Genomic DNA, 15,171 nt, shown 5'->3' with positions numbered 1-15,171 from the left:
AAATCTGAAAATATATTTTTTTAAAAATTCATTTTTTATTAGTTTCATGATATTTAAATTATAAGTTATTATAAAGTGAGTCCTATTTATAATTTTACACAATAGTACTGAATAAATAGATAAATAGATATATTTATATTATTAAAAATGTTGTTGAAGCATAGGTTATATAGTATATTGTTACTATTTTCTTATACTTCAGTCTTTTTATAGTTAAAAAACAAACAATTGAATTATTTTTATGACCGTTAAGTCAACATGAGGTGAATAAGTAAACCTGCGTTTCATTTTGCAGCAGTTAATTTATGTGTCGGGCCTGTTTTCTCAAGTTTCATAAATGTTCTGCCTCACTGACCAAAGTTTATGGCGTGTGTTTTATGTCACTGAGTTTATAGCTTGAAGTTTGCCCAAGCTTTACACTGAAACATTCAGGTTTTGCAAGGGCGAGTTTTTGTCTCTGCACTCGTCAATCAGGTTCGCCGTCCTGCCAGAAAAGACCCATATTCTTGGGTTTTTCCTCAGAACCGAGAGGAACAGGAAATAAACTGTCGTCTCCCGGCCACCCAAACAAAACTTTCCCTGTCTGGAGCCATTTTAACAGTAGCGAGGCGTAATGGAGGCTTGGTGCCGCTGCTGCAGTGTGAATGAATCGTCGCATTGAGGGCATGGCCTCTCGCCCCCCTTACTGCTGCGGGATGGGGTGCGTTCGCTCTCTCATTGAGCCGGGATCATCTAAACGCACGCTCAGCTGACACAATGCTCGGGTTTGCTGTTTTTCAGCACAGCTTACAAAACACAAACAAAACAGAAGCTCGCTCCCGAATGTTCACGGCTCGCTTGCACTACACTACTTTTCTCTGGGTTTGTCTTGCATTTTATTTGCGCTAGCGTTTTCTCATCTGGCAGCTGACTTGTGGGTTTCTTTAAACGGGTTTGAATATCAGCGGACCTGTCAGTCAGTGACACAATATGACGGTCCGGATGCACCGCATGACATCCCGACAGGAAATCAATGGCCGGTTCTGTCTGAAGAATAAACAGCTGCCTCAGATTCAGTTTCTGCTTCTCGTACAAACACCTACATGTTAGAAACTTCTCAACTTCAGCTTGATATTTCCTGTGGTGGGGATTTATTATTTATTTTTTTAGTGGTACAATCACACGAGTAAACAAAGATGAGTAGAGAAGATACAAATAATGTAAACTTGGTATTAACATCCGTCTCGTGTGATATGATCAAATTAGACTGAGTGCTATGTGTGATTTTGATTGACAGGTGAGTAGGCGGTCATCCGGAACGCATCAGGATGCATTGGCACTGAGCTAATAATGTAAATTGTCTGCGCAATTAATCAAATCAAAATCGCGATACTGTGGTCACAACGACTGCAGTTTAGTTTAAGGGCTCATTTTATTTCCCCCCAAAATGAAAGCTCATTGGTTTAATGTTTGAAAATCAGACAGTCATATATATATTCATGTTGTAATTTTACAGTTGTGTGATTAATCATTATTGTTATTTTTTTCTTAAATGCTATTTTCTTTAATTTATTATACAAGTAGTAGTTTATTGTTTATTTTTAATTATAATGAAAATAATAGGCATCATCATTATTATTATTACTATTATTATTATTATTAATGTTGAGTCATGTTTATTTATTTTATAATTGGAACAAAATTACTCAAGTACACATTTTATTTATTATTTTATTTCAGCTAGTTTCCAAGGCAACATTTCCCATTTTTATTTAAATCACTTGATGTACTAAAAACCTAAAACAAACATTTATTAAAACATATATATATATATATATATATATATATATATATATATATATATATATATATATATATATATATATATATATATATATATATATATTTATTTAAAAACAACAAAAAACTAAAACAAATGTCAAAGATACAAAGAATAAAATGAATAAAACTAACCCGAAAGCAAAAAAATATATATATATATATATATTTATCATAAAAAATATTAACATAACTATAATAGTATCTCATTAACTAACACTGATGTGCAGATACTATTTAGAAGCAAGTCATTCATAGATTGATTTTGGAATCATTATGAAATATCACAATAACAATTATATTATTATTATTATTATTATTATTAACAACAGCCAACTTAGATCTGTTTGGGGGTATTAAATAATAATAATAATCATCCTCATCATCACATTTTTGGCAATAATTGTAATTATTTATTTATTTATATTTATATTTATATTTATATACGCGACGTATAAACAGCCGAAGCAGGTGGCGGAAGGTAAAATGGTTGACTCAATATGTTGGTAGTCTAGGTGAGTGTGCTTTCATTATAATAAAAACAGAGAGCTGCACATATGGCTGCTGGGATAAAAATGGAAAAAAAAACAGACAGGCAGAGCATATTGGGTATTGAGGAAATTGTGAAGATCTTCCTTTTGTGAGTTTTATGGTGCTATTCAAGAACTCCTTTGCTCTGTTATATATCCTCTTGAGTTTTACAGCTGCTAGCTTAAGGGTGCGAGTGTGTGGATGTGTTGTGTGTGTGTGTGTGCGCGCGAGTGTGGGAAGGGGAGCGGGTTGTCTTTCAAAAACACTTAGCTTTTCTTTCCCACCCAGCAAATACATGGCTAATTAAATCTAATTAGAGGAGGGCTGTCATAAATCTTTGACAATGCCTTCTGGATCACCCACAAAGCTGTTTCGCCTTTCTGCCATCTTTTCACTGTTGATTAGCATGATAGCGTTTCTCTGTTCCTGTACCCATGAATTTACCGCAATGCATTAATACCTATTAACAATATGGACAGTGACAGTTATGTGTCGCTAGCTAGTGTGAAATCACTTCCTCCCTAGGTTTTCCATTTAGTTCTCTTTTTCTTTTTTTTGCCGGTTGTTTAGGCTAATATTGTTCCTCAAACTGAGTGGATCTTTATTTTTTTGTTCTGCAGAAACACTGATGGACACCAAATGGGCCACCACTGAACTCGCATGGACCTCACATCCTGAAACTGGGGTGAGTTATTACTTTTGTGTGTACTTTGGTTTACCTGAGGCCATCGTGCTTGCATGATCCGCTCCTTCAGTCAAAAATATCAAATATACAGAGGTGAATCTGCAAAAAATTATCTCCAGGTCACATTTGACCTCAGCAAAAAATAAAGACCAGTATTTTATTATATTTGTTATGGAATTTTATATATTTTTAAAAATATATTTTTTTTATATACAATTTTTATTTTTTTATTTTTTTGGTTTTTACTATTTTATTTTGGTTTCTTTGTTCCCCCTTTTTGTTTTGATTTGTTGTTTTGTTTTATTTAGAATTTATTTAGTTTCATCATTTTATTTTGTTTTTCCTTTTTTGTTGCAACATTTTATTTTCACTGTTTTGTTTCATCGTTTTATGTCCCCCTCCCCCCTTTTTATTTTGCTTATTTTAGTTTTTACTTTATTTTACTATATTTTATATTCTCTTGAGTTTTACAGCTGCTAGCTTTAGGGTGCGAGTGTGTGATTGCTTTGTGTGTGTGTGTGTGTGTGTGTGTGCACGTGTGGGAATTTGTTTGGTTTTGACTTGACTTGTTTTGTTGATTAGTTTTTTATTTATTTATTATTTATTTATTTTTCACAATTTTGTTTCATATACATATAAATATATATATACATACAGTATATGAATTAAAAATAAACTACAAAGCTGCTAGCTATATTTTGTTTTGTAATTTCTTCCCTTTTTGTTCTGGGCATTTTGTAATTATTTCCATGTCAAATAAGCACAGTTCCTCCAAAATTTTCTCTACCATCATAATATGAATAATAATATGAATAAAAATAGAATATATATATATATATATATATATATATATAAATACAGAAATGGCTGAGTTTTTTTTTCCTCCAATCCAGTCATGACACTTATGAAAGGGTTTAATTGTAATTAAAATAATAAAAAAATACAAACTTATAAAATAGGCCTTATTTTCCTTAAGACAAATTCAATTTCGTATTCTTTCCATTGAATATTTCATTTGAGGGTTAAAAATATGTTCATGTGTTCATGACCAGGTTCGTGAGATTTTCTCATAAATGTCATAGTTACCGAACCTTTAAATCAAGAGGTATTATAAGAGGTCCAGTTGCAGTCTTGTTCAAATATAGTCTGTTAAACACAGGAAGCTCTGAGTTTTATCAGATAAAGGCAATGCCCTGATCAGATTTCACCCTACCTGTGTTACATTCATTCTCCAAAAGTGAAATCTGTGGCCACAAGCTTTTGGCAGACACAGCAGAAGTATCCTTCGCTCGGTTTATCTTTCACAGTACCCCGACACTACTGCTTTTCTTAATATTTTCGTTAGGATTTGTCTAATTCTTTGGGGTTTCACCTCTCTTCATTATATCCTGTTCTTCAGGGTCCTGCATGTGTCCTTGCCCCCAGCCACACCATGTCAGCTGTTGAAGTCACCCCTCCCCAAAACCTTTACTTCCGAGTAACTTAGCACCAATGCACCGAGGCACGAGAGAAGCCCCAAAGACACAAATCAACTGGCATTTCACCTTCCCCGTCCATATATTATTCTTGTAAATATCCCTCCCGCCCCCATTAAAGCACTAAAACTCACCAGCACAATGGGCCCAAGAACAACCCCTTTACACCCCAACAGATGCCGCTTTTCAGAACCCAATGCTTTTCCTTCTGCTCTCTGTCATGCACAACGCTATACATTTCACCCACACCAGCCCACTGTATTTTAGGACAGACAGGGGAAATGTGGCAGCAGTGCCTCCTTGCCTTAAATTTCCCAGTGTTCTGGCCACTTTTTATTTCAATCCTCCTTCATTTCCCAAAATAAATGTTATTTCAGACAGAAACTAAAATGAAAAAAAAAAAAAAACTGGATGTTTTGTAAAAAAAAAATTTTTTCACTGCATAAAAATTCAGCATATTTTCCCTCCAAATTGTCATTCTTGTAATGCATTCAGACATTTTACTTTGAATTACTCTCATTGGATTCTCATGACTGCAATACAGTATATGCATTTTTGTTTTTGTTTAAATCTGCAAAAAATAAAGGCTATACACGAAAAACGACCATGATCAATAAATTGTTGAATTTAAATAATATTTATTTCTTCATTTATTTATTGCAGTTATGAGAATTTGGGTGAAGTGGGGGAGTGTGTTGCCTACTTGTCATAATTAATTGTTTATTTTTTTAGCAAAATATAATTTCTCATTTCTGTTGGGGTGAAATGTAATTTCACTTGTTTTTTTTTGTTTTTTTTCAGCCACTGGCTTAATTGGCACCCTCCATATCTTTCTTTCCTACGGCACACTCGTTTCTAATTTTGTGTGACACTAAGTTCAATGGTATGTCGCACCCAGAAAACTGAAATGGGAACTGTGCCCAGATAATAAAAACAGGGGCAAAAAGTTGGAATAAATCCCAGTCTGACTCAGCAGTTCTTTTTCTCTTTTCATTTAATTTGTCACTAAAAAAGAAAACCTCTATTAGTCATTAGCCTGACACCTGTAACCCGAGAAATAAACACAGATAAATACAGACTGTAACACCATTAAGGAAAAATAAACATAACGACCTGCTGTCGCTTAAACCTGACCTGCTAATTCTTCCAAGATAAACAAACTGAGTAAAAAAAAAATCTGTAATGCACTTATATATTTATAAATAAACCGCAGCATCTGCTTCTAAAGTAAATGCATTCATCTTTTTTTTTTTCCTCCAACAAATCAAAGAGATGCAGCAGGGGGAAATTAATGTGCATCACTTTTCACATTGAATCCGAAGTTTGTACTTTCACATATCAACGTTTAATGTGCAGAAGTAGCTTAAAACCTTAAGCTAGGCTTATTTACCTGTAAAATTGAGTTGAAAAGAAATTGATTGGGAAAGATGTATGTTCGGTGCCCAACTATCCCTAAAGGAATGCAATGTGTGGTCCACTTCCTCGTTCCCATCTTCACTCTCTCAGCAATATATTACACTGAACTAAATGCCCATTTACACCTCATTCTTTCTCCTGTCGCATTGACCTGATGCTTATTATTGATCTCAGCACCCTTGGCTCAGAAAGGCAGTGATAAAGCAGAGACTTCTGGAAGCCCTGTCTGCCTCGGGTCCCCAGGGTTCATAGGGATGAATGGCCTGTCCACACAACATCCATATCTATGTGTTAATTAAAGACTTCACCTCTACACAAACACCGCTACTCTCTCAACAAATCTCTTGATGCCGTGCTAGTTTTCTTTTTCCTTTTTTGGCTACAGCTCATTCTACCCTTTAGGATCGCTTTTTCTTGAACTTGCTGTAATCAAAAGAAGTGGGATGGTTTCCCATGGTTGAGCGTGAATCTAATTGTTCCTTTACTGAAATGAATGCGAATCATTCCTTGTTGATATAGTATGCTGTTTGTTTAAACAAGCCGAGGTTGATGTAAAAACCTTCATTAGCTGCCAAGATTGCTAGTAGGCGTTCTTACTCGACCGCAGTCTGCGTAGTTGTCGTGTAACATGGTTTTACCTCAAATGCAATCAACCTCTCACCTGTCTTTTCAAAAAGATGTGTGAGCTTAATTTTGGTAGATAAGGAAGGAAGTGTTTTGGTAGTGCATTGAACGTAGCTTGTTGATCTGCATGAATACAATGTAATCATGATAGTTTAATTGAAAGGTAATTGATTGTGAAGTGATGCAGAGAGTACTCCACACTTGAGGTATACGGTAAACATCCACTCGTCGTTTTTATTTGATGGAGTTCTGACACTCCACGGTAATTTTGATGAATTTGCCAGGCAGGTTTCCTCATTGAACTGGCGAACGTAGATGAAAGACCAGCGTGCAGCTCCCCACTTAATGACACCACGCACAATGTATAATTGAAAAGGCACAAACCAAAAAGCCCAAAATTTAATTTCCCCTCTCTTTCATTCACCCCATCCACTCTTTTCTCAGCTTGCTCCCTCCGTTATATTGTTTCTTAGCTCCGGTGTGTGGGACTGGAGCTGAGCAGCAGCAATTTATTGCCTGCCGTACCTCTGTAGCATAACACCTCAGAGTTCTAAAGTCCTGGATAACATCAAAATGAAAATGGTTTCATTTGTAATACTGACAATAAAACGTATTGTACCGTACTTTTGATAAAGCATGTGTTATTGCTGAGAATCCTCCAGTGCAGTATATATAAAGTGCTATCTCATTCTGAAGGTGAACTTGTGTGACTTAGTGTTCTCTATTTTCCCCTTTTTTTTCTCAGTGGGAGGAAGTTAGCGGTTACGACGATGCCATGAACCCCATCCGAACGTACCAAGTGTGCAACGTTCGTGAGCTTAACCAGAACAACTGGCTTCGCAGCGACTTCATCCCTCGAAAGGACGTTCTCCGTGTATATGTGGAGATGAAGTTCACCGTACGAGATTGCAACAGTATTCCCAACATTCCAGGATCATGTAAAGAGACCTTCAATCTATTCTACTACGAGTCCGACTCTGATTCTGCCACCGCCACCAGTCCTTTTTGGATGGAGAACCCTTATGTTAAGGTGGACACCATTGCTCCAGACGAGAGCTTCTCTATGTTGGAGTCTGGCCGGGTCAACACCAAAATTCGCAGCTTTGGTCCACTTTCCAAGGCTGGCTTCTATCTGGCTTTCCAGGACCTGGGTGCCTGCATGTCTTTAATCTCCGTCCGAGCTTTCTATAAGAAGTGTTCCACGACCATTGCCAATTTTGCCATCTTCCCAGAGACGGCCACAGGAGCCGAGGCTACGTCACTAGTCATTGCCCCTGGCACTTGTGTGCTGAATGCCCTGGAGGTGTCTGTCCCTCTTAAACTCTACTGCAATGGAGATGGAGAGTGGATGGTTCCTGTAGGTTCCTGCACTTGCATGGCTGGGTTCGAGCCTGCAGTTAAGGACACGCAGTGCCAAGGTGAGTGCTGATATATGTGTTTTTCTCACTGTGCAATTTGTCTTATCTCTCGGTATCACATTAAGCCAAATGGACAAATCATCCTGTTTTTTTCATTGAGGTGTTTGGCCTAACAGCAAATTTGGTTATTCGACCTCAATTTAAGCAGAGCAAAGCAATGCATAAGTCTGTTGGTCTATCAGAGTGGAACATTTTGCTGAGAGAAAGGAGCGGTCTTGATGAAAAACATATCATGTTCAGGCTGAGGTGAATTAAGCCAGCGTGTAACATAGCCGCGGTGAAAGTGAGCAGAGTAGACAGCGGGAGGTCAAGGGTCAAATGGAGAGCTGGGAGTGAGAGGAGAACTGGAATCGATTTGCGGAGCAAGGGCAAGGGCTGCAGTGAAACATTAATGAAGAGCACGAGATGGAGAAAGAAAAGTAACCCTGACAGTCAAGGCACCAGAAGTGAAAGGTCGCAAAGAGACAGTTGGTTCCAGCACATTAAAAGAACTACAAAGACAGAGCCACTGAGAAGTAAACCTCTGGGGTAAAGAGCTAAACTGATCAGCAAATAATTTGTGCATAGAGAAAATAAGATTATTGTGGTGTATGAGGCAATCATATCTGTTATGGTAGTTCATGAGGGTTATAGATTTACACAAACGCTTAACCCTGAGTATGAATTGTGTGTAGCTCGCCCTAAACAGTTTGTGCATAACACATACATAAATGCTGCTTTAAACTGTATACTACTAATGATACAGTATATACTACTACTACTACTACTACTAAGCAATGCACTTACAATTTTCAGTTAGGGTTAAGCTTAGAATTAGGGTTAGGGATGATAAAAGGGGGACTAGTATATCTTGAATATGACTTGGGGTAGGCACATTTTAACTTGAGATGGTAAGAAACCAGCTAGCAACCATATAGTATGCAAAAATAAATAAAGCCTTATAAATAGCATTGCAACTCCTTGGCAATCTACCACAGAACCCTAGTAATCGCATTGTACCCTAAAAAGTTAGGAATCGCGTAGCAATGCCATAACAACCATTTAAAACACCTTAGCATAATGAAAGCAAGTTTTGCATCACTCATTTTTATTTTTTTTTCTCAGAAAATATATGTAGTTGTCAAAGCAATGAAGGACTTTTTATACTACTGCCAAGTTGATATCAAATGTGCGTATACCTATAGGGGAAAGTGGGCAGTCCTTTGGAAATCTACTGCCTGATATACAGTTAAAAACTCATTTGTTTGCTTGTGGTGGCTCAAGGTGAAAGCCCTGGCAGCTGTGCCCTGATAAAATGTTCTCTAATCAAGCCAACCGGAAACTAAAGGAGGGATAAATCTCTCTGTCACCTCTTTCTTGCCCGCCTTCAGCTGAAGGCCGCTGGTCTCATTAATACCCTGCCAGAGCACAGTTAGGACATTCACATGAATATTAATCGACAAGACCCTTTTTGTTTTCCTTAGCGCTCCATATTTCCCCTATCCGTTCTTTCCCCTCGCTTCCAATTTCACCACAAATTCTAATCACTCCCTTAAGTCCTATGTTCTGCTTTCAATGAGAGAGGGAGAGAGCGAAGAATTTGGGCAATAGAGTGTGAGCAATAGACTGTACTGGAGAGAGTGTAAAGTAAGAGAAGAACAGGATTTGCATTTCCTTTGCTTTCTTTCACCTCTCCTCTCTCTCTCTCGCTCTGTCAGGAGAGCTGCTAAAGGAAGGATGAGGATGAAAGGAAAGGGCTGACTTCTTACCTTCTTGGAAGCGATTAATCAGCACTTTCAACCCTTCAGAAAACAGCCTGAGTTTTTTGAAGGGGAATTTCAAGCAGTCTTTCATGGGAGCTAGAACTAGATGGTCTCAATTGTCTCTCCAAGATTTTGGTTGATTTATGTACATCTGAAATGTGAGGCAAAACACTGAGAACTCATTAATCTCCAAAGTGATACGTTATGTGCGATAAACCCAAACTCACAAGGCCTATACTCTTTCATTTTTATCTCTGTGTGAACTGTTTTCTATGTTCCTTCTTCACTACCTCTCTCTGGCTTCCCCTGATTAATGGTTAAACAAATTAGCTCCCAAGTTAACCGTATCCCTGCTCTAATGAAGCCTTGTGTCAATATTGCACACTTTGAGATAGGGAACTTGGAAGGTGACCTCTGGAACATCATCGCTGTTGTCCAGAAACCAGATGTTCAATTAATTTTTTTTTCTAAAAAAGCGTAGTGACTGATAAAACAGCTAGGTAGGTTGGGAACTGTCATCATACTCCTTTCCTTGTTTGTAATACACATAAAACTGACTACTTGATTACTTAGACAGTTGAGTGACATTCTGAGCAGAAATATCACACTGGCATTGTGTGCCCGGAGAGCATCTCTGCTTTTATCGTAGATGCAATACAATGTGTACACAATCTCTGTAAATGGTGTCAGAGCTCCACAAAGGCCAAAGACCTGTGAATGACACACTAATCTTTGTATTAATAAGATAACAGCTCACACTTTCCCTTGTAGTCTTTAATATGCTTTGTTTATCTTAGAGGAACACTTCCTGCAGTGCAACATTGACATTCCCTGTGTTTGAGTATTGATTGAAGGAGTTAATTTCCAAAAGTGCTCTTGTTTGGAAGTAACAGACATGTGTTTGTAATTGAAGTTGACGGTTAGCATATGCACATGGGGTTTATGCAAGGCCATGGTATGTAGTTGGAACTCGTCTAGTCATGAGGGGGTTATTTCCCTGGAGGAAAACAAGAGCAAATTACGGTGCCAAACAAATACGTAAGCAAGAACCTGTGCGCCTTCATATTTTACAATGCCAAGATGGAAAGGATTAGACTGCATACTGTGGGTGAGGAAAACAAAAGTAAGAAACTAAATTAAGGCAAGCAGAGCTCACAAAATGCAAATTGCAAAAAAGGAAATTGCTATTGATTTTGCTGCTGAATGCAATGAAAATATACCTAGATGGAAGCATACACAAAAAATGAGTAGCAAAAAAGTAAATATGCTGTTATAGCTATCTCTGACAGTCGAAGTAAACAACTCTTTTATCTTTAGCTTGCAGTCCAGGCACCTTCAAGTCCAAGCAGGGTGAAGGGTTCTGCTCCCCGTGTCCGCCCAACAGTCGGACAAGTTCTGGAGCCGCCAGCATCTGTTCCTGCAGAACCAGCTACTATCGGGCAGACAATGACTCACCTGACTCAGGATGCACCAGTGAGTAATGCCCTCGAATAAACTGCCATTTCACCCATCATGAACTTATCTAAACATAAGGAGTGTTGTTTATTTGCCATGTTCTCTGCTCTCAAAAGCCACATTGATCCAAACACCATATGTACGTTCATATGTTCATCCATATGTAAAGCAATTCCTCCATCCAGCACGCAGAAGACTACTTGGATTGTTTTGAAACTTTTGCCTTTCTCCTGTTTTATATTAGCTCCTCTCTGCTTGTGTTCACTGTCAGCACTCTGAACAGATACATGCAAAAAAAAAAAATTCCCAAGTGAACACCACAGCTATTTCTAGCCATTTTTGATGTTAAATATGAACAGCACAAGTGGGAAAAACAAGGTTTTGCTTAATTTTAGTTACATGAAAGCACTTAATCTGCATTAAGTGTATGTGAAGCCCCATTTGACCAATTTTATTTAAATTTCCTGCTTAAAAAAAAAAACATTTTAAACTAGCCTAATTTGGCCTGATGCTTAGCTGCTTACCAGGTTGGTTTCCTCTGCTCAGGCGCTGCTTAGTTTGGAAGTTTTGTCGGGGGTTTAGGGAACTTGTCACTTGGTCAGCCAAACCAGCTTTGCTAAGGGACCTGCTGGGAAAGCAACTAACCAACTAACCTGCTAACACAACAATATATATAATATTTTATTTTTGCAGCTGTGCCCTCAGCTCCACGCAGCGTCATCTCCAGTGTAAATGAGACGTCTCTTGTACTTGAGTGGAGCGACCCACGTGACCAAGGTGGAAGGGAGGACCTTCTCTACAATGTAATCTGTAAGAAATGTCTGCCTGAACGTGGTACCTGCACAAGATGTGATGACAACGTGGATATCTCTCCCCGCCACCTTGGGCTTACTGAAAGACATGTGACGGTCAGAAACCTTCAGGCTCACACCCAGTACAGCTTTGAGATTCAGGCCGTCAATGGAGTCTCCAACAAGAGTCCTTACGCACCCCAGTTTGCCTCTGTTAACATCACCACCAACCAGGCTGGTGAGTTCAGTGATTTCTTTTGATTTAACACTGTTACCATCTGTCATGGTCCAAAAACTACCTAAACTGTTTTAGTTCTAGAGACTCTAATAACCAGCCTTGACCAGCTAGATCAGCTACCATGTTCCAACAGGATGCAAATATTCTCTTCCATGTGTGTCCTTAAATGTTACAAAAAATGTTTTTCTTCACATGGTCTAGTTTGAAATAATGAAGTGTAATGGCCTCTCTTAAGATATTTCCAACCCACTGCACTCTACCCAAAGAGCTCAGCCCACAGACTGCACCGATGCCAGAGAGCTGTGCTATGAGGCTCGGTACCAAAGCTAAGCTACTCTAGGCTAGAGTGTGCTGGGTTAGTGAGATGTGGAGATGCATTAACCTTGTGAAAAAAGCCACTTATTGTGTGATTTCAAGTTTTGAATTAACACTGGACTTCCCAGGAGAGTTATACATATGCATAACCCTCTCTTTAGCCCTCTATGCTAGCACCCAGTTTCAAGAATGCCTCTGTTTGCTATCATGCACATGAGTCAATCCTGGGGAGACATGAACACCCACACAGCAGTCCAGCCCCATGGTTACAAAAAAATCAGGAGGGTCTGTGATCAGATTATCTGCCAGGACTGTGCTTGAATATTCATCCGCCTTTTAAGACAAAAAATAAATATGGGCCATCAGCTCAAGCGACGTCACGGTTACTTCCACTGTCTCCTCAAGATGAGGCCCCTTAATCCTGGGGTGAGAGTAAGCAAGCGGGCTGCCCAGGGAGCATTGTCTTCAGGGTGAGGCTTTTCTGAGTAAGGCCTGGGTTAGGAGGTTGATGGTGTTGGGTTGGGGGAGAGTGAGCTTTTGGGGGAGGTGGACAAAGAGACAGACAGAATAATAAAGAGCTACTAGGGAAAGGATCAAAGAACCGGACCTGGGGATTAAAACGCTTTTAACAAAGACTGAGTGAAGAGAAAGAGACAGAGGCAAGAAAGTAGAGGATGTTGAGCGCTACTGTAGTGTGTGAACAGAACTTGATAACATCAGAAACCAGAGAAGGCAACATCAGGTCTGAGGACAAATGGGGACGGTACAGATTATGTAAAGCTAGGTGCGAAGATAAGGAAGGAGCTATGGGAGAAGTTGTGTTAACACGGCTATATGGGTAAAACAAATCCCAGGTAATTTTGAATCTTAAAAACAAACAATAGATTATATCTTGCATAGAGGCAGTGTTAAAGGATATGTTAATTACCACAAAATTCTAATTTGTAAATTATATTAAATTAAAGAGAGCACATTTTACACCAACATAATGTAAAAATACTTTACAATTTAAATAATACATCTTTTTCACATAACAATAATTTGGCAAAGAAAGTGTATAATTGTCAAAAAAATATGAGATTATGGAAGACAGACAGTAAGAAGTCGTCATGGGTCATAAAGAGCATAGGGTGCGGACAGAGGGTGTGTGCAGCTATACATATATTTGCATGTGTTTTTAGGTTGTGTAGACTGGATTTGCCAGATACTAAGCCTTCCGGTTTGTCTGTCATGGTACTTTTCACAAGAGACTTTAGAATCCATTCTGTCTGCAGTTTGAGAGGCTGGGGCCCCGAAAGGGCCCAAGACTAAGAGTTGTCTGATGCTTACACATCAAAGCAGCTTTTTGGTAATCCTGAATGTGAGCATGCTCTAAATGTGAAAAAATAGGAATTCAGCTTTCATTAAGATAGGATTTCTCTCATTTTCCCTACACAGCTCCCTCTGCAGTTCCTACCGTCCACCTGATGGGGGCCTCAGCCAACACCATGAGTCTTTCCTGGCTCCCCCCTGAAAAACCAAATGGCATCATCTTGGATTACGAGATTAAATACCATGAGAAGGTAAGAGCCAGTGTAAGTCAATGAAGCGAAGGGCATTCAATCACAATTCCACCACTGTCATCCTCTGCTCTATACATAATCGTTCATCCTGACAACAGCATCAACCCTTCCTCCCTCTCTCTCTCTCTCTCTCGCTCTCTCTCGTACCCTAACACTGATTCATCCCCTTCTTTTGAACGCTGATACCGCAAGGCAGTTGGAGTTTGGCAGGGATGGATGCAGGAGGATTTGCATAGAGGAGAAGAAAGGGCCAGGCATATCTGCTTCGTGTTTGATGTGTTGTACTGACAGATTAAACCAGAGCTGCCAGACGCTTGCTTTTGGGTGCTGGCTGGTTTTATATGGCTTGTTTTATCACTGTTCCCACAGGACCAGGGCGAAGCTATTGCCCACACCATGACAGCCCAGCGTAGCTCGGCACGCATTGAGGGTTTGAAGCCAGGCACACCATACGTTGTGCAGGTTCGAGCCCGAACGGTTGCAGGGTATGGCCGCTACAGCAGCCCTACTGACTTAAGTACCAACCACCAGGGTATGTAAAACAACCTATGCTATCACATAAAAACAATTTTCTTTCAAAGCCTATCAAGCAATTGTGCAAATCTAAGAGTATAAATACCTCTCATAGAAAAAGAAATAAATACCTGAGAAATAAGATTCTCTTGAATACATCCCATGATATCTCTCTTTGTGCCTCTCACACAGCCGATGCAGACAAGACTCTACAGGAGCAATTACCTCTCATTGTGGGTTCTCTGACAGCAGGGCTGGTCTTCATCATTGTTGTTGTGGTTATTTCCATTGTCTGCCTCAGGTAAATGGTTTGATTTTTCACTTACCTTAATGACAATCACAGTAGAAGAAAGAATTAGAAGTCAAATTATACCTATGACTTCTAATTCTTTCTTCTACTGTGACATCAGAATGTTTCGTAGTTCATATGCAATTTAGTTGCTCATAATGCTTCCTTAGAACATATCTGACAATTAATGAAAGCAGTTTGAGAAGCAGATTCATTCTGGGTTGTCAGTTATTTTGGATCTTGTACTTGGTAAATTATAGCCAGTGGAATTAAATGTGCATGTGCCCTACATTGGAATT

At 38.9% G+C, this 15,171-nt stretch overlaps 1 protein-coding gene across 3 annotated transcripts in view; it reads left to right on the top strand.

Moving 5' to 3' along the window:
• LOC306867563 (ephrin type-B receptor 3-like) overlaps positions 1-15,171 on the top strand; it is a 50,720-nt gene that overhangs the window by 25,903 nt on the left and 9,646 nt on the right. For all 3 annotated transcript variants that reach the window (XM_079413296.1, XM_079413295.1, XM_079413294.1), the window contains exons 2-8: positions 2,970-3,034; positions 7,295-7,967; positions 11,027-11,182; positions 11,858-12,193; positions 13,946-14,070; positions 14,440-14,602; positions 14,776-14,884. In XM_079413296.1, the coding sequence (XP_079269422.1) occupies positions 2,970-3,034; positions 7,295-7,967; positions 11,027-11,182; positions 11,858-12,193; positions 13,946-14,070; positions 14,440-14,602; positions 14,776-14,884 (1,627 nt within the window). The remainder of the gene's footprint in view (positions 1-2,969; positions 3,035-7,294; positions 7,968-11,026; positions 11,183-11,857; positions 12,194-13,945; positions 14,071-14,439; positions 14,603-14,775; positions 14,885-15,171) is intronic.

This window comes from Barbus barbus (assembly GCF_936440315.1).
Source record: "Barbus barbus genome assembly, chromosome: 49".
NCBI classification, from domain to species: Eukaryota; Metazoa; Chordata; class Actinopteri; order Cypriniformes; family Cyprinidae; genus Barbus; species Barbus barbus.
Note: the sequence above shows the minus strand (reverse complement) of the source record. Positions and strands in the feature narration are given on the sequence as shown.